The 27,931-nt window shown below is 41.3% G+C and overlaps 1 protein-coding gene across 4 annotated transcripts in view; it reads right to left on the minus strand.

Moving 5' to 3' along the window:
* The window catches only part of nhsl2 (NHS-like 2), a 126,432-nt gene that overhangs the window by 7,054 nt on the left and 91,447 nt on the right, over window positions 1–27,931 (minus strand). For 3 of the 4 annotated variants that reach the window (XM_020654195.3, XM_065950696.1, XM_065950697.1), the window contains exons 3-9: window positions 17,871–18,013; window positions 13,702–13,945; window positions 4,540–4,722; window positions 3,008–4,097; window positions 1,741–2,908; window positions 1,266–1,563; window positions 503–620 (exon numbers count right to left, since the gene is read on the minus strand). In XM_020654195.3, the coding sequence (XP_020509851.3) occupies window positions 503–620; window positions 1,266–1,563; window positions 1,741–2,908; window positions 3,008–4,097; window positions 4,540–4,722; window positions 13,702–13,945; window positions 17,871–18,013 (3,244 nt within the window). The remainder of the gene's footprint in view (window positions 1–502; window positions 621–1,265; window positions 1,564–1,740; window positions 2,909–3,007; window positions 4,098–4,539; window positions 4,723–13,701; window positions 13,946–17,870; window positions 18,014–27,931) is intronic. The other variant, XM_065950694.1, reaches the window with a different exon arrangement.

A 27,931-nucleotide genomic window follows, 5' to 3' on the forward strand; every position in this document is an offset into this window, starting at 1 on the left:
CTGTGCTTTGCTTTCTCCCTCCAAACCTTCTCTTCTCCGCGTTTTGAGCTATTTTCAGCACTGTGCAAGGTAACATCATGAACACTTGTTGCTTGGAGACTAGCTTTCTTGTAATGTGTGTGTGTGTGTGTGAGTGTAAGAGAAAGAGATCCTGAAAAAATTACTGAATAAGAAGTACTGGTCGTGCAGTCACCCATTATACATGTAGCCGTTGCTAGGAAACCTAATGCTCTGTATGCCTCACACCTTTCAACAAAGCAAAGTGTCTTCTGTCACATTCTCCAGGTTATAATAAGCTGGCAAGCTTATTGTTGGCTGGAAATGTTTTTTGCCTATGCTTAGATTGGCCCGTCAAAACAAACTGTAACACTTTTAACCTGTCAATCCTCCTTTTGAGGAAAGGGATCTGCTGTAATATCAATGTTTGTATATACTATTGCATCGTTCTTTATGTCATATTTCTGTTTGTCTGAAATCTGAGAAGACGTATTTATCTTCAAACCTGTGAATAATAGTGAACAGGTCCTCGGTGGTGTGTGTTGCAGGTGTGCTGGGCAACAAGTCGTCATCTGTTTCCTCTGCAATATGGAGTACTGTCTTCTCATTGGCTGTAGAATCTTCTAAACAAGACAGAGAAAGCGTGACACATCAATACATATTGTGTTTTTGTAAACTGCATATTTTACTTTTTTTGATTCTTGCTAATCACATTATATCTTTACATTTCTGCTTGATTTGGTTTGTTTTTGTTTGTCACTTGCAATTGAAGAAAATATGACATAGCCACATACTTTGTCTGAGAATAATAAGATAATATAAGATGTAAACTGCACTGTTACGCGCAGAAGTAACTACCCTATTGTTGTGATTTGGTCCAATTTTAGAGCAGTAGGGCTTTACTTTAAAAGATGAGAAATCTGCCCAAGCAGATTAATGAGGTTATGCATCAAACACGACAGGGAAGGATCCTAATCAACGGTAGCAGCTCTGACAGGCTATCATTAAACACATGCAAAGAAAATGATAACTGAAAGGTTAGATGCACCACAGTTTTTTTCTACAACACTCATTAGAAACAAATGTATTAGCTTACATGGTTTAGCAAATTCTGCATTATGGTAGGGTTCAATTCATTGAGTTAAAATACAGAGAAGATCTCTGTATTTTGACTCAAACCTGATGCTTACAAAAGATAATGTCTGATTTTTTAATAACCTGTGACCCATGTCCAGACAAAAGTTTGAACCTGCCTCTGATAAACTTACCCTCTCCAATCCCAGTGCTGGCCATTTTCCCTCCTAACTCTGTGAGGGAGGAATCCTGAAGAGACGACTCTTTAGAGCTCTCCTCATCTATTTCCAAGTGATTCTCCTCCTGCTCGGGCATATCGTACACATTGGGAGCGCTCGGAAACTCTTCAGGTGAGAATGCTCCCACAGGTGAGCGAAGACCCACAGGACTGTCAGTCTGTGGCGTCTGCCTATCTGTGCTTCCATTGGTAGAGGAGTGGGCTGACGAGGGAAGAAGCAGGACATTTGGCTTCTTGGGTACTGGAGGTGGAACCTGGAAAGTAATAAGAACAGATTAACATCCAAAAATCACACAAAGACATAAAATCGCTACCTTCTTTAACTCTACCTCTAATTCCATTCCCATTGTTTGCATTAAAGACACATTTGCTGATCTTACGTTCAAAGACACCTGCTACATGAACCATTTTGTGAGAGAAGCGTTCCTAACCTTGGGTTTCTTTTTGTCTGACAGTTCTGCCAAACAGGAGATTGTCATCCTTGAGGGAAGTGTCTTGCTTTTGTCCTGGAGCTCCGGGGCTTCCTGGTTACTGCATGGTGATGGGAGTGATCCTCCATCCTCAGGACCAAGACGGATCTCCTGATTGCCTTCAAATTCAGGCTCCATCGTTGGGTCTTCCAGGAGAGGCTGGGGGTCTGGAAGAGGAGGAAGATCAAAGAGGGACTGCGAGTTGGGGAGGAATGAATGGTCATAGGCAGTTTGGGATGAACTGGAAGAGTCATGGGGAGCAGAGGGACTTGTTGCAGTTTGTGGGGGAGGTTTTTTGGGTTTGGGTTTTCTCATGACTTTGTAGATGTTGCCTAGGGGAACAGGCCGATCAATGGGTGAGGCAGGAGGTGAATCAAGGCCGAGGGGGGACGTGGAAGAAGGGGAGGGAGACTTGAGGAGAAGGTTAAGGGGTCGCTTGGGCAGTGGGGGCTTGACAGCAACAGGGGGTTTGGGTTTAGGTAGGGTGGGTGGAGGGCTTGGGTCTTCACCTAGGTCACGCCCATGCTGTTCTTCTTCGATGGTGTCAGAGGCCCCATCAGGACAGTCTTCCAGGTCACCACGAGAGATAGAGCGAAGCCTTATAGTCTTCAGCTCATTCTGGGTAACCACAGGCAATGCTTGTGAAGAGCCGGGACTGCCTTTTCCTGGTTTTGCGGCTGTTGAGGTGTCAGAATGCCGTCTGCTAGCTTTCTGCTTTGGCTTAATGGATGACAGCTCTAGATGGGCATTTACAGGCATCTCAAAGGACAATCTCGACCTTGCAGCTGGGTCTTTGGGTGATGGGAGCGATGATTTCCTTTCTGGGATCTTAGGGCGCAACTTACAACCCGACGTCCCCATTGTCCCCGTTGTCCCATGCCCTGCCATTTGACTGAGTGGAACAGTTGGGGTGGGAGTCTCTGATTGACTAGAATAGCCACTTGATGGGGACATGAGTCCAGGTGGTCTGAAAGGTGAAGACGCCTTGACGTCCGTTTCCATGGAGAGTTGTGAGGGTGAGGTGGCTCTGGAGGTGGCAGGAGAATCAAGCAAGGACTCTGAACTACCTCTGACTTTCATACATTCAATGACGGTGGTACCAGTTGCGGTGCTGGAGCCTGACAGAGACCTTTAAAAGAGAGAAAAAAGGAGAATTGGTTGATAAAGTAGAATTAAATACATTTTAAGTCTTTGTCTAACAGAAATCAACATGCGCCATAATGTTTACCTGTAAGGGTCATTTTTCCAATCCCCAAGCTGCCAGTGATTTTGGAAGGTAATGTCTGTCTCACCCTCCCTCTCTGGTGCCTGGATCTCAAGGCTTGGCGGTCCATCAGGGCCTACCTGGCTCAGCTCCCGCTCACCAACACTGGGTTTAGAGGTGCAGGATGAGCTTGGCAGAAGGAAATCAGGCTGGAAGTCTGGGTAGTGGTCCCTTGGGATATGCAAGCTCTTTGGCCGGCCATCCCGATAAAGGCTGCCTTTATGGTGGATTCTCCCCTCAGCTTCTCCAAGATTCTTCATTAGAGAGACACTCCTCACAGGAGGTGGCGGCTTGCGTTTTGACTTCTTAAGCGAGATCGAGCGGGAGCGTAGGCGCAACCGACCATCTGCACTGTAGTCTGAAGCTGTGACAGAGATGGTGTCTGTGGTACTGGCACTATCTTCGGAGCTCCCTCTGGGGTAGAGAAGCGCATAGTTCTCACCCAGGAAGTTGTTATGCTGTTGTTGGTTGTCTGTTATATTCCCATCCGGCTGGCCTAACCCACCTTCTGAAAAGCAGAAGGAACCAGAATCCGTGGGTGTGGAAAGGGAACGTTCCCTGAACTTGAAGGCATTGGCTGCCGCGATGGAACGTGCCGACCTCTCCCGTCCTCTCCCTGCCTCCCCAACTCCCCCTCCTCCTCCACCTCCTCCTCCTCTCCCTCCATCTGCTGCTGCCCCTTCCGTCTCACTCCGCTTCCCCATCATTGCGGCTGCCAGAGATATCCCTGGCATTTTATTCCCTCCTCTCCCAGAAGGGTTTGTCACAGCTGTGAATGAACTGGAATGAGAGCTCACCGACTGTCCTGAGCCCACCAACATCACCCTCTCTTGGTTCCCTCCTCCTGCATTACCGATTATTGTGTGCTGTTTGGGCGGAACTACTGGGCCCTTGTTCATGCTGTAACTGTATGTTTCGTTCCACCCTCCAGGAGAAAATGTGGAGCCCTTAGGGCCGTTCCAGGAAGCGGTAGGTGTGTTTGAGCATAACAGCCCAGAGTGGTCCATAGTTCCTTGGTGAATTTGGTCCTGTGCACGCTGCTCCAAGGTGCTATCTGTGGGAAACATGGGGAAGAGGGAGGATTACCTTTCACGATCATGTAAAAATGTTTTAAAAAGTAGTATTATTGTGCATAAAGTAAGCCGACATGGTCCAACCTCTACCTTGTAAAAGGGTACCAAATAAAAGAGGGAAATGTTCTTACAGCTCAAAAAAAAGCAGAACATTGTGTCTTATCAAGTTTCTAAGCATCTTGTTTTTAGAAAAATATATAAAACAGAAACTTCACTGCCAGCATGCCAATGGTTGGGGTTGGAAATATTGCATTTTTTATGATGCCCTGTTGCTTTCTTTTTCCTCTTTTCTATCATTTGGTGATGATGGTGAACAGTTTACGTAAGCATAAACTAGACCTGGAGCACCAGGAACATGTGAAAAAAAAGACAAGAAAATCACTGAGAGGGAGTTCAGAGGTTCCTCAGTGGTCCCACACGCACCTGCAGGTAAGGTTGTGTCGAGGTCAGAGTGTGTCTTCCTCAGGGGGAGGTTCTGCTGGAAGGTGTCTGTGACAGGTTCCAGCGAGCGGGGCTGGTGGGGGAAGGGGTCTCCTGGAGAGGGGGATGGGGATGGGGAGTGCTGGAGGAGGTCGACGCCGTGGAATTTCCCTCCTCCTGTTTCACCTGGAGGAGAAACCCAAGGAACAGGGGCGGTCGGTTAGACAATGGGGAGAGCAATTCAACAAGGCAGCAAGGGAATTCAATGAAGCACAAAATTCAATCATGTTGTTGACATGGTAATTCAGCATTTGATTATAACTCTCAATACACCGAGCGTGGCTTGCCCAGGTTAGAATCTATTTTTGTTAAGAGACTGACCGGAAAGGATACAACTTGCAGTTTGAGGATGTTATTATTTATATTTTGTGGTTTTTGACGTCTGGTTTCTGGTGCATAATGCCATGATTCCTGGATTTTGCAAAACCTGATCTTTGATATTTGAGCCCCTATTACGCAGTTGCATCACTTCTCTTATTCCAATTCAACAGGTTGTTCAGCACTGGTTCCTTACAAGAACAAGAGCATATGTAAGGAGATGTCAGAGTACATTAGTACATTAAGCTGATGTACCTTCCCCATGTTTGAACAGCTGCCTTTTCCTCATACTGTCACCATAAACCTACGTTATGTTTATGTTCTACATTTTCTGCTGCCATATTTAAAATCCTGAGTGACTTCAAGCAGATGCTACAGAGAAACCTGCTGTTCTGTCTTACCCCCTGTCCCCTAGATGTCTTTTCTGGGCTGACAGTAATCCAGTGAGTCATCAGAGAAAGCAGACACCTACTTGATTACCTCAATGACAAGAGGACTCACTTGTCGGCATAAATCAGTCAGACTACTATTAAGCCATCGGCCTTGTTTTATAGCGACAGTTATCTTGGTATGCAGTCTACTCCGAGAGAATTTATCTTCTCCAAAAAAGGGACCCTTTCAGTGAAGTTTTGTTTTCCTCAGAGAATGAGGGCTGAGTAATAAATCAGACAGACATAAACACACTCACACACGCACAGACACACACAATCAATGAAGCAAAACAGAAGATGAATCAAATCAAATCGGATCGATGAAAAAGTACACTGGCATAACGCCACCAGTGCCCAAAGAAACTGAGTTAGGGGAACAAATCAGTATTTTCTTTTATAACCCCCGACTCGAATGGGGTCTCAGTGAGCAAAAATATAACAAATTGAGCTTTTTGTTTCCTCACAAATAAGTTATTATGCTGTCAAATTCAATAACTGGTTGTTTTGCAAACCACAAACAATTGTGACAATGGAGACGGGACCAGAAACAAACGTTCACTCAAAAGTGAAACCACTCTGTTGTCCTTTCACTGTCGTGTTTCTTACTTTAAAAGCCAATAATGTAATCAATTTGTTCATTTAAAACTCCAATTGAAGTAACACATAAATAATGTTCCGACGAATATGTTTTTAAAACTTTTTAAAAGTCTGGTTTCAACCCAGATATCTAAAAAGTCTTTGACTTGCAGGCTGCAAATCATCAAATCAATTAATGATGTGATATTTATCAAGCCAGGAGCGTCTTTATAAAAAATATACGGCAGCTTTTGGGCACCAAATGTGTTTTGGCAGCTACAAATAATCTAATTTCCTGGTGTGATAATCATTATATCAACAATTTAATTGAACCTAATCAACCCTGACTGATGCGCCATGGTCATTTTTCTGTTATCAGAGAAAAGAAAAATCCTTAATTTATTAACTTCCTGTTTCTCTGTTTTTTTACCTGTTTACATTTAATTCATCTTTTGTCTATTTTCTTGACGGTCTGTCAGTGAAGCTCATTTGCCGAGTGCCATTGCAATGGTTATTCCCCCTGCATGAATAAATGAGAGTGTTTGGGATGAAACGGTTACTGCCATCCAGCAGAGACTCGGCTATGACTCAGCCACCGAGCGAGGGCTAAACATGACCTCCTGTCTGGCTGTCATGCGCTCACACACTTCTTGCCGGACTGCCTGTCTGTTTATCGCTGAATTCAACCAGACAAAGTGACAATTTTGCAGTCTTCAGTGCCGGGCGGCAAGCTTCCATACGTGCACACAGTCACGTCTTTTCTTTCAGCCTCATTGAGAGTCTTTTCAGTTGCATCTGCAGCTATTGATAATAGGCCCTACTTCAACTATCAGAGGCCTCCATCAGAGTGATTCATTCATCATAATGTGTCTTCACCATGGCCCTGGCTTCACTGCTTTCCTGCCTGCTGTGAGTGTTGTGGATGATGAGGACTCATCCGCAGTCAGAGACCTTGTCTTGAAACTCGGATGTTAAAGGTTTCATCTACCATGTGAAAACGCAAAGACTCTTTTAAACAGGCTGCTGTTGACTAAAAATACTCTTTGTAATTAATCACAGGAGGGTTTTTATGCAACGATTAAATGAAAATGTAAACTTTGGAACATTCTTGTCTTCATATCAAATTAGACAAACTACCACTCTCCTCCCTCGACCATTTTTGTTGCTGAAGACTATTTGATACTGTCTCCGACATTAAGACACGAGATCCAAATTTCTAAAATATTTCGACCGAACTTTTTCAGATTGATCTAAAATACTCTCAATTGGATCCAAAAGACAGAGGCAATTTAAACTAAAACTTAACCCTCAGACAGTTGTGACAGTCAGCCTGTCAGGTGTATTGATGCACTAAAAGTGGGTGCCTGGTTTAAGTCTGACCAGTTAGGTTACAGCGACCTCCACCATGGGAAAGAGGACACGAGGGTTACCATTTTAGGGTCAAAAGGTTCAATGAAAACTCCCACAAAGAAACTCACCAGTGCCATAAGCAGCATCTGGACCTAAACTGATGCAACTTTTAAACTTACCAAGCATCCATCTCGTCAACACTAACCCAAAAAGTGAAAATGTTTTCATCTCTCTTTGAGCCGGATCACATTTGATTGGCATTCAATAAGAACTGCGGCCAATAGGATTTGCCTGCGCTCCGAAACTCCCTCCTCCTGTCACATCTCTGGTAGACGGAGGCGTTTTAGGTAAACTGAGAGGATTAGAGCGTCTGCAGCTCAGCGGCATGAATGCCTGTCTGTGTTTCTGCTAAACTCCACATTCAGAAGCTGTCTGTTCTCTTTTAAAGACTCTCTGCTCACTACACTCACAAAACGCCTCTTTGATTGTCTGACATTCCTCTCTTTCTTGTCAGTAAATGAGAACATTGAGAAGCTGTTTACCAACCTGCCTGGCTGCCTAATTGTTATACAATTAAAAAACAGAAACTACAGCAAAGAATTATTTACTTATCTAGCAGAAGGCGGGTAAGCATTGATACAACAGAGGATGGCAATATTACACTGATAAATAGACGACAAGTCTGATCTCATGTTATTCAACTATTTAGAAAAAAATTCCAAATTCAAATCAAACGTTTAGCGAACTTAAGTGATATGAAAAGAGTTTTGCAGTGCACGAGAGATTTCTACGTTCTTGTGCGGTTAGCAGAGGTCAAAGGGATTTCTGGAAGTAGGTTAAAAAAGAAAGATGGAGACATCATTCGTAAAACGGAAGCCCAAAGCGAACATACATCCACACATTTTATATCACTCCATTTTCCAGTGTGGTAACAAGTCCGGTGGTTTTCTTGAGTTCTTTACATATTTTATGTCGTTATCTTGACATAGTAACACCGGGTTTCCCATGACAACAAGTTTAATCGAGGCGTTCCGAGACTAGACGGGATATATAAACCCTCCAGTGAACTCTGGGTCTGCCCAAGGGTCTCCTCCACCCTCCGGAGGAAGCTCATTTCAGCCGCTTCTATCCGCTATCTTATTCATTCAGTCACTAACAATAGCTCATGACCCTCGGTGAGAGTGTGCCAATAAAGACAGTAACTAAAAAGACCTAGATGGTTTTTTGTACCAGGCTGTAAACGTGATAATTTCTGCTGTCAAAACTGACATTTTAATATGGGGTGTGTAAGGGACTTCGGGGGTTTTTGCAGCCAGCCTCTAGTGGACACTCGAGGAACTGCAGTTTTGTGCACTTCTACATTTGGTTTCATTTTTCAACACAGGAAGTTGCAACTTGATTGTAACAGAAGCATCCTTATAATATGACATAGTTTTGTTTTTCCTTCCTTGATATTAAACATTTAAGTTTAATTTACACCGAATGAAAATCTAAATGTGCATCGACATTTGATGCATGATCAATGTCTCTTCTTTCCAGTCATGCAGTCGGTGTATTTTCTTTTTTTTGTCCTTCCAACACTAGGAGCTGTTTGTGCTTCAGTTTATGCCTCTTGTTGATGCAATATGCATGTTGCTTTGTAGTTATATCTTGTAAAGGTTTTCATTGAGGATCAAAAAACAACAAAAGCTCTTAGAAAAGGTTTGTACATGGCTGTTATGATGAAGGTGTGTTATCCTGAAAAATGCTCAAATTATATCAGAAAAGAAGATCGATTTGAGACGCATTAAAAATGTCACTGTCTGCCTCTAAGCTGTTTCTGCATTCACATCTTTCCTGCCGACACAACCTCATTCATTCATGAAAAACACTCGAACGAGACGTGCAGAGACGGGGCGAAAGCAGTGACAAAATGTTCTCTCGTTATCCTTCATTCATCATCCTCTCACTCCTGTATCCCACCGTCATCCTCTTCACTCATTCTGCTTTCACCTAAAAAAAACCACATTTACTCCTTTCTTTCTCTTGTACGCTCGAAACGCGCTGACATTTTTTACGTCTTCTTTCTTTTTGGGGAGGAGGAGAGAGCTGAGTTACCATGGCAACAGCAAGCAGGCTTCAAGCTACCTGTCGGCTTGTTAACAGAGAAAGAGAAAAAGAGAGAGAGGGATGAGAGACGAGCTGGGTAAATCTAGTGATTTTTTTTTGTATTGTTGTTATTGTCAACAAATCCCATCAAAAGATGCAAACGCCAGCAGAGCATTGATTAAGCTAACTGTTATTATCTTTGTGGAGCATGATATAGATTAAACCTCTGCGCCATAGAGCTCTATTGTTGTTCCCAAACTATAGAAAACACATCAATGAGCTACACTGCTGCACTGGCCCGACATGTTCATCCATCACCATTAACACTGTCGGATATTTTTACTCAGTCCCAGCATCCTGTTTTCTGTAAATGCTCACTAGAGCACAATACGGACGTTCTGATAAATCTATGCTGTTAAGTAAGCCAGGAGAAGATTCAGGAAGTCCTTACACTTGTGTGTCAATTGCATTGATAGAGTCTGGACCATCTCTCGCTGTATAAATGTAACGCCAAAATACCTCCAGCGAGTTGGGATCAGCTTGTAGAGCTGCAGTATGGACTCACCCATCCTCAAATGAAAACACACATTTCACTTGATGATTAACTGAAAATCCCTCAAGTCGGTACAGTCCACAGCAGAACACATTCTTGTGTCTGTGTCGAGCAGACACTCAAAGTTATGGGAAGTTGTACGACTGTATTGTTAACGTTTCAAGGCCTTTCCTCCTCTACTCAAGTGAAGACCAAAATATTTAGAAAAAGGAACACTTGGACGTTAATCGGTGTGATACCAACAAACTGTAATGACAGAAACCATGTTTAAGAAAAAACTATTTGACATGCATTTAGATTTTTCAAGTTTGCCCCGTGTCCCATCTGTTAACATGGAGGAGGCGGGGCTTATGACCTACACTAAAGCCAGTCAGCAGGGCTCCAAATATTTGTCTTCACTTTTGGGGAGCTGTTATCGCGTCCATCTTTTTATACAATGAAATGCAGTATGCAAATCTGACTGCATTGTATGGTTTATTTGTTTGCTATTCTGAACTAAATTTTCTGAACAGACTAGTTCCAAGTTAACTTGGTAAATGGTGTTTACCCAAAGTACTCCAATTTGTTCTTCCCACTGTTATAGTTAAATCACTATATTTGATATAAGTATTCTTTTTAGGGTCTATTTTATATTTTTACCTTTAACAGTGTTATCTAGCAGTATGCGCACAAGTAATAGAAATCCCTGATTCAATTGATTCCTTTTACCAAGTGACAGCTTATGAACGCTACAGTGTCGAGCGGTTTGCAGGGAAATATGGAGCCTTTAAAACGAGTATGTTATTATTGTGACCCAGTTTCAAAGATTTACATTTTAAGTTAGAGCCAGTGACATGTTGAGAATCAGAATGTAGACACGACCAACCAAATGTTGCTTTTGGTCTTCCTCCCGTCAAACACACTTTACTGTCTCGCTTTAACTCCACTATCTCCCCCGTCTTCTCTCTCGCCTCCCTCGTCCTCCTCCCTCTGTTTCTTCCTCTCTGTCTCAGAAGGAAGTGAATACCCACCTAGTCCAGCGCCACAGGCGTGCATCATTATACCTGACCTTCTCCTCCTCTGCACAGTGGGTGAGGAGAGCAAGAGAGGGAGAGAGAGAGAGAGAGAGAGAGAGAGAGAGAGAGAGAGAGAGAGAGAGAGAGAGAGAGAAAGGGACCGGGAGATATTAAACCAAAGATGGATACACAAGGAAGAGGAGAAAGGGGGAGAGGCTCCCAGTGACGAAGCAGTTGCTATGCCAAAAAACCAGGAGGACCAAACACACACAGAGCCACACACACACACACACACACACACACACACACACACACACACACACACATGCACATTTACTCTCAACATGCACGCAGAGTAAACAAGGAGGAGGCTCGATGGAGACGAGAGGAAGCAGGAGTGTCAGAACAATGTTGCAGAGGATGACCACAGCATACTAACAGCTCTGACAGCACACACACATGCACAACACACAAACACACACACACACACACAAAGACGATGCACACAACCAGAGCTGACTGCCAAAGATGGACCAGGGCGATGGTGAATGTGATCATAAAAAGAAAATGTTCTTGACGTCAGATCTACTTTCTGCAGCCTTTTCTCGCTCTAAGCTCAAACCTGTGTCTAATGTGTGCATGTGTGTGCGTTTGTTAGTGTGTGTTTGTATGTGAGTAATGACTTGTGGCATGAATATGCAAAATGTTCAACCAACGAGGGAATCTGAATTCAGGGAGTAAAATATAAACTCCGAAATATGAGAGTTCTTTGCTGTTCTGATAACGTATTGCTGATTTTTTTTGCATTTTTGACATATTTTAATAAAATGTTTTATATTTAAAGGTCTAGAAGTCATCCAACAAAAGGTGGAAAGTGTTTTAAAAACATCAACCAAGTCCAGCTGACCCTGACTTCAAAATGTCACCCTTAGATTGGAATGCACACAGCCAACATAACATCATCCATTGGTTCATGGCCCACTGTTTCGAGCCTTTAGTTTGGCACGTTGGCGGTTGCCATCTTGCTTTTTTGAAGCCAGAAGGGACCATATTTGGATGAGAGAGATGGATACCTTATGATAAGCCTCTAAACTGGTTGACAATGTGTTAATCCCAAGCGGCAACCTCCAGTGTTGAAAAATGAAGCCAATGCGGAAGTACAAAAACCCTGCAATTCCTCTAGTGTCCACTAGGGGTTGGAGCCAAAAGACCTGGAAGTCCCATACACACCCCATATTAGAATGTCCATTTTGACAGCAGAAATAAACATGTTTACAGCCTAGGACAAAAAAAAAAAAAAATCTTTATCCGCACACTGGGGGGGAGGAGGGTTCATAGGTCACCCGTTTTGATTTATATGAAGGATACAAGATATACATAAATAGGGACCTGACCGATCTGACTGAAGCAGCTCTCTTGTAGCTGTTTGTTAAAACATTTAGATTCAAATCACACCGAGCTCAAAAAGAAACTAAAATTCACCAACATTTTCCTTCAGTCTAATTTCCCATGTTTCTCACTTCTACAACTGTCAAAGGAAAAAAACAACTCTCTTGAGAACAACACAGACTGAATGAACCAGCTTTTTAACCCAGCGGCATGAAGTGTGCAGAACAAAATATTGAACCACTATCAAGAATTGACAGCAAAGACAGTATTTTGTTAAAACATACAAATAACCTCCTGGAGAAGTTGTTTGTAGTTTAAGTTGTGTATTTTCAAATAAGACACCAAGAACAGCTGCCAAGTGCCGATTGATTTCCAATATGGTCTCATCTCGGAGGTTAATGTGTTTAATTTGAGATTATTTGTCAGAGAACTTTCATATTGCAGTCATTAATTCTAATAAAACCAAGTAATTCCTGAAGGCAGCCAACACACAACCAATAAGTATCTCACCATCCCTTGGTGACACCCAATAATTAATATCAATACCACTCCTCCCGGGTGCAACAATAAGAATGCAACAATCAGCTTTTTCCTGAATCCATTTTTCTATTCCCTGTTTTTGTACACATTGATTAATAAATTAAAAAATGCAGGCTCCAAGAACGTACCTCAACATCTTTAAAGAGTTTGTTTTTTTCTGAAACTCATCGGAATGAAAAGTCAAGGCATGTGGGAACCTTTGTGGTTGAAAAAGAGTCAAAAACTCAATGCTACATCCAGTAGTTGTTGGTTTGTTTTCTATCACTCATCAAATAAATCAAAGATCTAGGAAGGATTTAGGAAGTATGCATCTGGAGTTTTGATTGGATGATCTCAATCACTTCTTGGACTAGATCCAAGTCACCTGTGTTACATTCACCAAGCATACTCCTTTTCTTTCATGGCTCAAGATCAACCAAGTTCAGGTGATGAAACTTTAATGAATTCCAAAAGTCAAAAAACTTCTAAGGCAAGAACTAGGACATATGATTCCGTCTGTAGTTCTTACTTTTTCTAGAGTTTTTCTTCAGCAATACTTCAATAACTCTGAAACAACACAAACAACCCTGAGGCTTGGTTGGCTACGATGCAAATGATACTACTGCAATGACTCGAAATCAATTGCACATCATCTATTTTCTTGTTTCTACCCCACTGTGATCTTTTTAAAAGGGCAAAACACAAATATAAGTATTGAAAAAACCTTCAACAGCTCATCAGTATTTTTTTTCAATGTGCCCTTTGTTTCAAATAACTTGTGTCTGGTTTTTAAGTTCATGTGTACTTTTCATGTGGCCGTGTGATTCATTGGGGATGATTCCCAAACAAAATAGCCCAAACTGTAAAACTGTGTCCTTTATCATACCCGTAATGTCGAGAGGCAGGAAGTGACCACGTCTCCCCGGATGCCAGCGTGGTTTCTCGGCAATAGGCGGCCCGGTGGTAGCAGACGTGGCGGTGCTGCTGCTGCTGTTGTTACTACTCCAGCCCAGCGGGGGGCGATCTGAGCCGCAGGGTGACGGGGACGGTGAGGGAGACGGGTCGGTCACAGACCTCAGTCCAAACACTGAGGAGGCGGTTTCATCATCGTAGAGCTGTTTGGACGCCGGCTAGAAGAGGAAGAAAGAGGGTGTTGGACGAATGGTTATTCCAGAAATAAATGTATATCTGTTTTTAAGGTTCCAAGACCACAAAGATGAAATCACCTCTAAAAAAATGATGACGCAAATCATCTAATTAATTATTTAGCATACACAGAGCTACACTGGAAATTCTGAGATGTTTATTCTGCAATATATACTCTCTAATTGTTGCTTAATTTGGTTGAGTTTCCCTAAAACTCAAGAGGATGTATATCGTTAAATACCTGGTATTTGCTTCACCAGCAAGTATCTAACTTCTAACTGCATCTCCTATATTGTGCTACTCAATGAGTGCAAAGATTATTTATAACTGAAAAAAGCTGGCTAATTTGGCAAGACACAGTGTTTAGGTATGTAATGAGACTGAACAAAACTAAAACCAGTGAAGTCGTAAAACCAAAGCATGAACAGAACGGCGCTAAAAGGCTCTGCTAGAAGTTCTGGTTGGAATTCTGTGGATGTTGTTTTCTATCCCTAATTTATTAAAAAAATATGAATTTGTGCAAATGTCCAATATAGAAATCCAATTGTGTACAAATGTAAGTATTCACACAACAACACTACATTAGATCATAAAGATAAATACTTTTTGTAACCTGGTCCTGTCTTAAAGAAAACCCTTCATAAATGTTTTAATTTGTTTAAAATATTGCTTTGAATCCTTCGAAACAGAAACTGGCAACGACCTTTGAACAGTTTTTATTGTGCATTTGAAAGATTGTAATAATGATTACAGCAGGGATTCCTTAACTCCAACTTTGTACCAAACATTTAACTCAATTTAAAGTTGTTTTTTTCACTGAGCTGTCTTTGGAAAATAATACAGTATGGATTTTTTCTTTATATATTTGTTTTTAGCTTAAACAAAAAGTAGAGTCACTGCCTTTGCCAAGCAGTAATAGTTATCGTTTATAATAATGTCTGTCCATACTAATATAATATCCTCTATGCAGTAAATACTTGCAGTCTGTTTTGGTGAATGGAGAGGAAGTTCCACAGAAATTGAACCAATAATTCTAGTGAAACGTTTTTAGTTAAAAACTTGTCTTTACCGACAGGCTACTTTTATAGAAGATTACAGAAGAATGGTTTTGACAAGATTGGGACCCTGTCGAGGTTCGACCTTTGACAACCAAAATTTAATGGACTGAACGTTTGTACCAAATTTAAAGATATTTCCTCCGGGCTTTCTTGAGAAACTGTGGACGGACCATCATTTTGAAAGCGTAGCACCTGAGGTAAGAACATTCTCCAACTCTGAGGCTTAAAAAACAAAGTAAACTCTCAATTCAATTAAAGCAAAAATCAATACAACCGAAAACTTGGAGGAGATGAGCACTGGCCGAGGTCATCTAATCATCTACTAAAATAAATTGTTTTGTCCTCTTTAAGCTGCTCCAATGCCAGGCAGAGGAAGGAACAGCGGAGTAGATAAGAAATGAGGAGTGGAGGAAAAACAAACTAAGAGAGGAAAACAAACAGTGTACATCGCATTCTTATCTGTCTTGTTGTATTTGCTTAAGAATGAGAGTAAGGATACTCGGGGGGGGGGGGGGTGCTTTACACTTTCGTCACCATTGCAGATACAAAACAGAGAAGTACATGGATAGAAATATTGTCTCATATCTGATTATCCTGCAGGGATGGACGCAGACAAGTAGCCCAGATATTGATGGTTCATATCCAGGTGTCAACATGAAGTTGTAATCCCAGCTTGGAGGCGAATGGTTTCTATCAGCTGTTTGGCATTACATCTAAGGTACAAACCACTGAAGACAGAAAGTCAAGTTTTTGAAATCCAAACTGTTTCAAGGTGGCTGTAATGCAGGAAAAAAAGCTCTCCTCTAAGATGAAATCCATGTGAGACACACTACATACATACTGTACAAATTCAAACCTGAGTCGTCTCATGGGAATCCGCCAAACTCTAATTGAAATTAGCCCAAACAGAGAGAGGGGTATTAACTTAACAGAGCTGTTTAACAGCCTGCTGAAGGGAACGGTGCATTGATATACAGGAAATGTGCAGCCATCTTGCAGTAAAATCACAGCAGGAGTTCATCTAGCCGCCATAATGGCACGGTTCTGGGAAATAAGCTGAGAACCATTAGCAGCAAAGGCAGAAAACGGAAACAGAGAAGCTGCAAAAAGTCTGTTTTATCCTTTTTAGAGTCTTTACTTACAGAAAGAATCTATCATATTTTCTTCCTCTTGAGTTTTTAATATTCATCTTTACAACCTGTCTTTTATTCTTAAATCACCCCATCTGGTTCCAAAGAGCCCGAGCTGACTAATGAACAGCACTTATGTAATTTTCTATTTCTAAATATGAGTGATATTTCCATCTTGGAGACACTAAATGCTTTGGCATTTATTTATGGAGACCTGCTGAGCGTGTGAAAAGGATGATGAGTAATTCTGACAAACCCCAAAGAGGGGGTGGGACATTCTGCACAATAGTTTCTGGATCATTCAGCTTGGCTAACAAAAGCAATGAGGCGTTTTGTCACAACACAAATGTTGGCTGAAACAATATCAGCGACAGTGAAATAGTAATTTCTTAAACACTTTGGAGAAGAATAATGTCAATGCTTTGTGTTAGTGATTCAAGATGGTAACTAAAGTACTCTCTCAATGAGCAAAGAATCAAAACCCAGAAACAGAAATGATATAGTCATCCAAACGTTAGGTAAGACATGTTTGTGACTGCGACCTTTAAAGGGGACATATTATGAAAAATCCACTTTTAGTGTTTTTGAACATATATCTGGGTAACCTGAGTGTCTACTGACCCACAACATGTGAAATAAACCCATCCAGTCCTTTGTTTGTGGTCTGCATAAGTCTTACAACACAGAGACAAATGCTCCGTTTCTAATGTGCTCTCCTTGTGATGTCACAGTGGGATTCTGGTAAAATAAAACCCTTTCCTCTCCCCTGGTATCTCCACCCATGGACTCCACCCCCAGACTAGAGCAAAACTTTACCGCCGGTCCGGCATTTTTATTCTCACTACAGAGGAGTGATGTCTATTGGTGAAAACTCAGGGGGGGTGTCATTACATTTAAAGAGACACACACACCAAAACGGAGCGTTCTGAGAGAGCTGGTTTATACAGGGTCACAAACCTCCTCTGGTGCTTGATTCATGTTATATTTTGATCAAAGCACAGCACAGATGTTTCATTTAGACCACAGGGGACTGTTTGAAAAGGTGGAGGAGGGGGATAATATGTCCTCTTGGCAATCTCAAAGTCATTACGGCAGAATTTCGTACCACCTCTTCTGGAAAATAACTTCATAAAGCCAATGTCAGCTGAAATTCATTTTCGGCAGAAATATTGCTAAACTCAATACTTATACAGGAAAATGCAATGAATTGTAACATTACTGTAAAATGAGGTGGGTAAGGTAGAGTAAAAGTCTGATGTCTGACTCACTCTTTGCACTAAAAAAGCAATAATACATTGAAGAAAGGAAGTAGAGTAGAAATAAATACGAGTGTAGGAGAAGTGAGAGAATAAGTTCAGAGAGGACATTGAGAGTGGGATGGAGAGTTAGCTTGAGGTGGTTGGCGTGGTGACGTCTATTCTCTGGTGTTCAGGGAGAAAAGTGAGAAAGGTAAGTGAGGTGGACATGGCTTAGGTGTCAGGGTGTGTGTGTGTGCTGAGCTGCTCAGATTGTTTAGTGACTACAGGAAGTGTTGAAGTGCGTATATGAAACAAGAAGGTGGAAACAACTCAAATATTTGTAGATAATCTGGAAATGTTGTGCGTTTGTTTACCAAAGAGATGACATTTGGTGCGAAGGGTGACTTAAAATCAAACAGGCTTGTATGCATATTTCTGTGTGTGTGTGTGTGTGTGTGTGTGTGTGTGTGTGTGTGTGTTTACCAGAAAGATAAAGTCAGGCCTCTTGTTGTTGAGGGAGATGGGCGAGCGGCTGAGCGAGGTGGACGTGTCGTCAGAGCTCTGCGAGGACGGATGCCGGAACGTCTGACCAGTCAGCTTGGTGTCGTACAACTGCTCCTCAAAGTCTGCACACACACACACACACACACACACAGAAAAACACAGAATGAGCTTTGAAGTTTGCATCCACATGGTGCAGCGCAGACACTCAAACACACACCAGAGATCCTATTTGCATGGCTGGGAGCAGAGATCTGGTACGCCTGCTGCTTTGCATCACCCTACAGTTTCCCTCCTGTGACTCCTGCTGCAACTTCTGCACAGGAACCTTAAAGGACTCCTCAAGTTTGGAATTAATCCTCCCATGACTTCCTTCTCTCCTTTCCTTGTTTCCTTCTTTTCGAATTTCTTCCTTTCTCGTCGCTCTTTCTCTGTTGTTTTTCGACTTCTCTCATGCTTCTTCTCGATATCTGACTATTTCTTTTCTCTTCTCTCTCTGGCTGCTTAGACGACTCTCCCTCAGGCCATTGTAAACAGATTCCTAACCCTCAACCCCACCCCCTTCTTTTATACACACACACACACACACACACACACAAACCCCCTCACAACCCCTCAGCCAATCCTTTACCCCAAAACACACTCCCGACCCACTCCCCAATCTCCACTCATCCCTAAAGCCCTGTAGCTCACACACACACACACACACACACACACACACACACTTGTTCGACAACCCTTGTGAGGCCTATATCTGACAAATAGGACACCCTGTCCTCTGTTTATAAATGTAATTATAACCCTGACGATAAAACCATCAAAGAGGCCGTTATAGAAATTAGTATTTGCAAAAGTTTCCCCACACCCCATAAAAAGGTCCTCAAAAAGTGTAAATTTCACAACGTCCTCACAATGATAGAAAAACATACACATTATGAATCACTTCTGCCAAGCAATGCATTGTTTGCATTTTGGATATGATTGATTTTAAAGTTTCAAAAAGTGAAAATACTCAAATTATACACTAGTAGTATCTGAACTTTAAAGTTCCTGATTAAATGTGTATGCGTTCCTGTCAACATACACACACATGCAAAAACACACACATCTTAATAGGACCCAATCTCACAAGCAGCACTCACGCTTATAACCCCCAAACCTGATCAAATCTTGACTATAAAATCACAAATCAGGATTGTAAGGAGGAACTACACATTTTAAAAGATGTCCCCACAAGGTTTTGTAATTCACATAGGCCCCGAAAAGGCAGAAAACCACACACACACACACACACACACACGCGCACACACACACACACACACACACACACACACACACACACACACACACACACACACACACACACACACACACACACACACACACACACACACACACACACACCATCCTGCTGACAATGTGAGTGAAGCAGCAGTGTCAGTAAGTTGTAGAGTTTTAGGTTGAACTTGCTCTCCAGGAAAATATGGATTCCTTCCTGGTGGCATGTGGTTGCCTAGTAACAGAATGGGGGGCTTGGTAACAACACTTTCTTACCAAGCAAAGAGTGACTAATGGCAAACTCTTTGTTCTGATATAGGGTCAGGAAATAATTAATAAGTGAGAGTTTTATAACAACATCACAAAAATGAAGGTGTTACATTTGGCATTAAAGCATCAAAACATTTATATAAAGCTAAATAAACAAATAAAACCACAGATTAACTTGTAGAAGGAGTTACATGAACGCAGGAAACCGAGTTAGCTAACTCAGGGAAACACTTCTTGTTTCTTGCATACAATGCAGATCTGAAAGGATGCGTAACTGTAGCTTATTGGTGATATTTTTTCAAGTAAATATCAGACAAATAATGTTGCTTTCTGTAAGGTTAATTGTAGTTATTGCATGGATTTAGTGACTTGGGTCTGGCTGGCAACCGCTACAGACTGTTGCTATAGAGGCAGCTCTGATCACAGACTCTAGAGGGCTAGCTCTAATCTCATCAGAAAGAAGCCCAGTCCAATTAATGACACCCTGATTGCTGTTATAAGACTGGAAGAATTTCAATCAGGGGCTGCATCGTTCCTGTTCCCCTTGGCTCTTTTTATATTGAGTTTACCGTCAAGCGCCACGGCAAAGCTCCACTGCCAATCTGCTCTTTGCACTTCTTTTGTGAACAAACAGCTAAAGCTAAACACACACACTAACTGCACTCGTCCATCCTACCACCTCCAACGTTTTACAGTGACGCCATTTTTGCCTCTGTTACCACCACCGATGCCAACTCAACGGTGATACGGCTTTATCCCCCCATTATGTCATTTACAGCGAGTATCAGAGTTTGCTGACCCTTTCCCTTTGCACACTACACTATCCATCCACTATCCAAATATTGCCACTTGTGGTTCACAAAATCCAAGATGGCAACAGCCAAACAAACAAACAAACACAAGAATTCAAAAGGCCAGTCCAGGAAACATGGAGTCAAGCTTTTTCCTCCAGTCTTATTCGTTATTTAGAAGACATAAAATTACTTCCTGAAAGAGTACAGCATTTTACTGGACTTCTTTTATTATCTATGTGGTAAAGTGCTTCCATAGTCAGGGTCGTTACATCTACTTTAAGATTCTTTGCACTGTGACAGCCTCCGCTGCAGTCTGGCAAACACATTTAGAGATGTTTACAGAAAGTTTGGCAGGTGTCAGAGTTAAGCGAACGAAAGGCAACGTGGGAGTGTTCAAGAGTCATGAATAGAAATTAATATACAGCAGCAGTGGCACAAACTACAAAAAGATAATGATGTGTTTTCATCCAAGGGCAGCCAGTCCGGCCGCCCACACATTTTGTGCTGCTTTTTAATGGCATTTGGGATCATTGCCACTGACGTAAGATCCCTCAGCTCAACTAAAGAAGAGCCAGCAGCAGGAAATGCCGGCAGGAGATGATATGTCTCTAAACTTCAGAAGAACCACACAAACGACTCCACACATGGCCAAACATTTACAACATTCAGTGCCAATTAATGAATGTACACGCATGGCAATTGTCTTTTTTAGCTTAATTACTTTGTGTTGTGGAGGTAATAGTTGAGTTTTTTAAAGATTTTAAGAACTTAAGAATGGGAAAAGCTGTTATGCAGAGAAATTCAAACACTGACTTTCACAAGAGGAGGATCACACTTTCAGTTAGCTCCTTGTTGCATGCAAAAAAACAATTTACCACCACATGTCGAAAGTTATTCTTTGTATGTAAAAAAAAAAAAGACACAAGGTACTTGTGGAAGAAGGTGGGGGAAAATAAGAAGGACAGGTACGAAAAGACCAGAATTGAACAAGTTACAAAACATTTTGGTGTTCCAGATTCTGCAAAAGCTTTGTTGGTTTAGCTTCCAATTGCCTGAACTTCAGCATCTTTATGGTATTTCAATTATTAAGTTTTTATGTAGTTAACTTTATATTTAAGAAGATTTTTTTTGGAGCTTGCTTGCCAATAAGGATAGAAATCCAAAGCCAAAGCAACCCCTCAATCTGTAGCTCGAGGCTAGTTCCTCCGTGCAGACTCCGGCCAATTTAATCTGATTGGAATGGATGCTCCCATGCAAAAAAATAAATCATGGTCCCATGCAAAAATCCTCTCATTAATCCCAATGAGCATCATGCAAGCTCAACAGTGTATGTAACACTGCTACAATGTGACACATTAGCTGTTGTGCTGTTGCTGCAGTGTGTATACTTTTCAAAGCTGGGTTGCTTTCTAAAAAGGTATATTACTGGATTTGTTTTATTGCAACTTCAGACTAAGTTCTGTTTTAAAAGTTTAGTAAGTATTTTCACAAGCTTCAAAGTCAATTACAAGGGGTTAATAAAATAAGGATAATTGTTTGTTATGTCCTAAAAGAAGACAACAATGTGTTTTTAGTCATTAGTTCTCCGATCAGACCAGTGGACCATTTGAACGCTGACCTGTAAAACAGTCACAGGTCATGTGGTCCAAAATTCATTCATTAACCACTAATTTAAAATGTGCAATTGCAGATTTTAGGGAATGATTTATGAACCTATTATCAGAGAAGTATTAACTTTATGTCAACAGAACAGACAGTGATAAACTAGGGACCTTCCATTAACAAAAGAGTGCGGACGTTTGGGAATACTCTTACTAGCTAAGATAGCATATGGAGAAATTGAAAGCTAAAGCAAGGAGCTGGTTCTGCCAATCATGTTGAAGTGGCAGTAAAGGCCAATGTTCATGTCGAACAGGATTTTCAACAAGGAGACAAGTGTACAGCCTGAAACCGATAGTCAGTGTTGATTTCTAAATTACATGTACAGCATTCACGTGCCATAGGTAACATCCAACATACGTAATTTAACCAACTTAACTTGCAGACTTACTTTAACCCAGATCCCAAAGTAGTTTTTATGACTAAACTTGACCAAAATGTGACCATTTTACAACAAAAACCTCACGTGTGGTATGAACATGAAGGAATGAGGACATGTAACCTGCCCTTGCTTGAGGTGCTAATTAACCAAAGTCTGGTTCGTATACGAGGGTGGGAACAGTAAACCTTTGCGGCCGTTGGAGGACAATTTGGTTTACTCTCAACCTGGCAAACCAGATGTTCCCTTACTTGAGTCTTTAATATATGAACAATGAACAAACCCATTTATTACGGCTTACAAACCACATGGAAAATTAAACTGAAGGTGGAACACCAAAAGAAGGATCATCACCTTAAGTTTAAAAAAAAAACGTTTTACACCAAATTCTCAGTTTAAAACCAACTTTTTCCATTTGAGGTTTGGGCATACCAGTGACTGTTAATATAAAAATGATAAACTAAGGACCTGTTTGATGGGTGCTTTTGACTATTCCTTGGGAAGTAGACCTATCATTTGGTAAGCACCTGCTATGAGAGAACACATTTCTGGCTCTTTATATTCATAGTTGCATTTAACACCCTGGGCACTTAGGTATACTGTCCATTTTTGCAGTGTTAAAAATAATTGATTACAAAGTGCCTGACTGCTGCTTGCAGAAACAGCTGGATCAGCCGGTTAGCAAAAAATGAGCAGAAGTGAGGAGTCAGCAAGAGTCTGAAGACATGGGAGCTATACAAAATGAAGAAGGAGAAAAGTAAGTGTGAGAATGAGGAGGAGAGAAAGTGAGGTGGAAACAGATGAGGTGACTGAGGAGGAGATGGCAAACAAATAGGGGACAAAGATGTAGTTGAAACTTGAAGGAAGCAGGTGAAGAGAAAGGAGAGAGGATTAATTAAATAAATTCAGAGGAAGGGGGATTAAAGAGAAGCATGAAATACGGAAGGAATTGAAACAAGAGGAAAAGTTTCATGAAAGAACATGAAGAAGGTCAGAAGAGGATAAACCGCAAAGACGAAGAACTGAGGAGAGAAAGTGCAGATTAATAAGAGATGAAAAGACTGAGAAATAACAAGAAGGAGGTTCTCAGTCTGAGGACAGAGCAAGAAAATTATTAGGAGGAAGTTTATGTCAAAAAAGGAAGAGGAGAAAACTGCAGAAGATGATGTAGGCGGAGAAGAAACATAGAGCTATAGGAAGGAAAGACGAGGCAGTTAAGGAAGAAATATCGGAGGGAGAGAGGTTCAGATGAAACCAAAAAGAGAAGACAAAGTGGGTGTAGAAAAAGAAGAAGCGGAGGAAATCAGAGAAAATTACACTAGCGGTAACAGGGGAAGAGATGTTGGCAGTGGCCTCTGAAGTTGGCCGTTTAGAAGATGGAAGCTTTCTTGTTTCTGCAGCAAAAGTTGTGTTTTAGTAGGCTAGGAAATCCCCCTTTCTCTGTTTCAAGAAACTCTTAACATAAAGCTTTATCAATGTCTGATAAATGATTTAACAAGGCAGAAACATCAAGAGGGAATTGTTTGTGTTTCCATGTGGCTGCTGAATATCCTCCGGCAGCAAAATCTTCTTTTAAGCCCCATTCTTTATTTTTAAAAAAGGAGTTCACCATTTTGGGGAATCTTATTAATTTTCTTGCCAACTGAGACGAGAAGACTAATACCAGCCTCATGTCAGTGTGTGAAGGAACAGAGCTGGATCCAGCAAGGGGGAATTAGTTTAGACTGAAACGAGAGGGGGGGAAACTGGGAAAATACGCCCACCAGCACCCCTACAGCGCGCTAATTAACACATAGCATCCTGGTTGTTTTATCAAGTCTGCAAAAATGTGAAGCTGTGTTTGTGCAGTAAGGGAACACGCAGTAATTAATTGACGCAGATTTTAGAGTGTTTTGCAAAATATGATACTATTCTTTCACAGGGGAACAGAAAAGATGTAAATTCCTAGTCACTTTTCAAGTCCTCTGTTTTTTTTTTTCAAAATAAAAGCAGACATACATGAAGGGGATTAACCAGGGCTAGACAGATTTGTGATGAGGCTATAGCGCCCCCTAGCCCCAGTGTAGCATCATGCTTGACTGTAAAACATTTAATTATTGCCAAGTATTGAACTAAAATGCTATTTATCGCCTAAACGATCAAACGTCACCCTAGCCAGTCAGCACCAGAATTAATAGTCGGTTAAACGAATAATATATTTTGGCCTTCGATGCCGGTTGTTGTGCTCAAACTGCAACCAAGTCGCCCGTCTCTAGCCGGGGCTGTAGCCATCGATTTAAAGGGCCTGCTCTCCAACCCAGATGTAAACAAGCACATTGAACAGACAACATCTTGTAGTAGCAGTGCAGTTTTGCAGTATTTTGATCTAGAAAAAGGACATATACTTGTAAAACACTCTGCAAACCAAATGACATTGTTTACCGCTAACAATTTTAAATTAAAATGTGCTCAATTTGGACTGTTTTCTGAGTCTTTTCTTAAATAGACTGCTGGGAACATTCTTAGTTATTTCCATTTTAAGCCACTTTAAATTTCAACTTAAGCAGGAAAAAGCTGAGTAACAAATCACTCAGCACTTACAGAACATATTACACATCATACAAAATTTGTTGCATTTTGTATAAACCCTAAGTATACAGGTAAGACTAGTTCCCTTGTGACCTGCTAATACATTTGGAATCAGAAATAGAATCAGTTTTAGTAAATTTTCCGTAAAACAAACTTATGTTGGTGAATTTGTGTAAAAATAAACAGTAAAAAGAGAATTGGAAAAAAGAGCGAGTATAGCATGTCAAAGTGATTCATAGGAAAAAGACAATAAATTACAAATATATATTTGCAATATAACTAGCAGTTAAATGACAGAGCGGAACATGCTGCTAACATGCACCAGTTCAATTATGATCAAATCATATAAACCTGATCGTTTTGTTTGTTTGTTTGTATCAACATCATTGTAAATGAGGGAAGCCGCAATGATTTTCGAGGATTAAATTAAGGTTTGAAATGAAATGAAAATATAAAATACTGAGATACGACTATCAAATGCTTGGCTAGTTTTGATTCAGAAAAATGTAGGACTTTTACATTTTGGTACTGCAACTTTTACTCACATTTAAAGATCAGGTAACTTCCTCCACCAGTGCCAGGTTTCTACTCAGCTTCTTGAAGAATCACCCAGATAAAACAATAAAGCGAAATAAACTGTTCCAGTTAAAGTCAAAAGTTTGGAAACACACAAACTGCAGATGTGTTCACTGAGTCCTTAAAGCAGCGCACTAAAGCAGAAGCAGAAGGAAGGTAAACAGTTGGAGATCCATGCTTCAGATAACAGCCGGTTGTGCTGAGTGCAGCTCGGAAACACGACTGCAGGGTGGGAAAACCAGGGAGGGAGGGGGAGGAGGGAGGCTATTGGTGTGCGGGGTGTAAAGGTATGCCGGTCACTCCCACTGATGCAGAAACACAAACACACACACACACACACACACACACACACACAGAGCAGTTTAACACGACCTACCCCACCCCCTTCCTGTGTCCAGACAAGCTAGCCGAGCACTCATGCATCACTAACCTGTTTATTGTGTGTGTTTGTGCGTAGGTGTGCATGTCCATCATTCTTTTAGGTGTTTGTGTGAATGTGTTGTAAGTGCAAAAATGTGTGTGTGTACCTCTGGTGTACCCACAAATCTGTTCAAATGTGCACTCTAAATGTCGCCCCAAAAAAACTGAAGCCCATGTGCATCATAGTGCATCGTTGTGTGTTTTTGTGTGTACAGTGCACCATTCACAGATAAACCCACCCGTCCTTGACAATATGCGCCCCAGTCGTGTCAAATTTGGGTCACCCTTTCTTCCCCTGCATGAAGACGAAAGTAGGGGGGGAGACGGAAGTTAACAATACCCCTCTTTCACCCCTCTCACAGCGCTTGTTTGTCTGTGTACATTACGTGCACGACGCCTCAGATGCATGAATGTGTGTGTGTGAGTGCACACACATGTCTTTGTCCTTGTGATTTAACACGCACAATTGATCAATCCATTAATGGAAAAAGGAGGCTGGTGTTTATAAGAATGTGTGTACTTGATGGTTGTGACCTAGAAGGACAGATCTGGGCAGTTTGCGGCCTAGTTTATGTTGGTCATTAGAAACCGCAAGGAGGGTCCTGATCCAATTATGCGTCTCCATTTGTCAGGACAAAGTTGAGTCGTTATTCTTGTCAGTCATTTAAAAGTAATTTGCAGATGACTACATGATGTTTGTATCGTACATTTTATGGAATAAAGACTTCTCATTTCTAAATTGAGTTTTTTGCATTCAGGTAATTCAAGGCTGAGGAACCGCAGACATCTCTTTGTTACCACTAAACCTTGCATCTTCATATCATTCCCTGAGTGGTTTAGCTTAGAGGTAAAACCCAGAGGTTACTTCTTCTTCTTTCTGTTTTATCACGTCATGATTCAATACTTTGAGTCACATCCTGTTTCTGTGGCTTTTGTCCTTGAAAATCCATCATGTCTCAGTTCTATTACCTTCAATCTCCAATGTAATTTCAACACATAACATCTAATATATTTAGTTAGGATAGATTTGCTATTTTAATGTTTCAAAGTTTGCATGTTATACCTCTAATATTTTAGACTATCAAAAGCAGAAAAACTATTTCACATAATGCTCAACACAATCTCAGTTTTTGACAAACCAACAGTCAAAAACCAGAAGACTAATAAACTGCTTTTAATGATTAAAGCAACACATCCACATATTTAGAAGCTGGAGAAGAAAATTGAGATATGTGTTTCGAAAAAGACCAAAGCAAATCATTTTTTTTAATGGATTTTGATTCATTTTCAACTTAACAAACGTTCAGCACTGGTCAAAATATCGCCTGGTACAATCAACCCAGCTTGATTTGCCACCTGAAATTCATTCTTACTTCCCAACCTTAAAGATACTTGAGAGACTTGTTAGACTGTTCTTTCCACTTGGCCAAACAATCAGAGAGAGGAAATGTCACTGCACAACGTCTAAAGCTTTCTACAAGGACGGCCTGACCAAACTTGTCATGTCTCTCCTTCCCATCACGAGCGTCGATTTTTTTTAGAACCTCTAAACAGATTATAGGAGGCGACATTTTCGTTATGACTGTGCTCCTCTTACCTGCAGGCTGCTGTCACCTCAGCTCAGTGTTTGATCATTTGTGAGCTTCATCTGAGATTGTGGCAGGTTAGCTTAAATGCAAATGTCCTGAGATCATAGCATTTAAGAGTATCTCACTTAGGCCTGTATTTGAAACACTTCTCTAAAAAGACCCCCCAAAGGAAAGAAAGAAGACAGACGAGTTTGTCTTGTCTGATTCTCCGGGATGTCGCTCCAAATAAAAACTCGACAGAGAAGAAGAAAATGGGAAAAGACACAGAGAGTGACAGTTCAGCCAAACTCTCTTTACTTCCAGGAGAGCGAAAAGACGATATTTTGTGGTTCAACCCAAACAGACGAGCATATTACGAAGGTCAGTCAGTTATAACAGTTCAAACAATGTATAAATCCTCCTAAAAGGGCTCCCTTCACTGTCAAAGGCACTGCTGCGGGATGGATTCAGTACGACAACAAGGACTTGTTTGAGCTCTGTGTTCATGAGCCAACTTGGGCCAGAAATGCT

Source organism: Labrus bergylta, chromosome 22 (genome assembly GCF_963930695.1).
Source record: "Labrus bergylta chromosome 22, fLabBer1.1, whole genome shotgun sequence".
NCBI classification, from domain to species: Eukaryota; Metazoa; Chordata; class Actinopteri; order Labriformes; family Labridae; genus Labrus; species Labrus bergylta.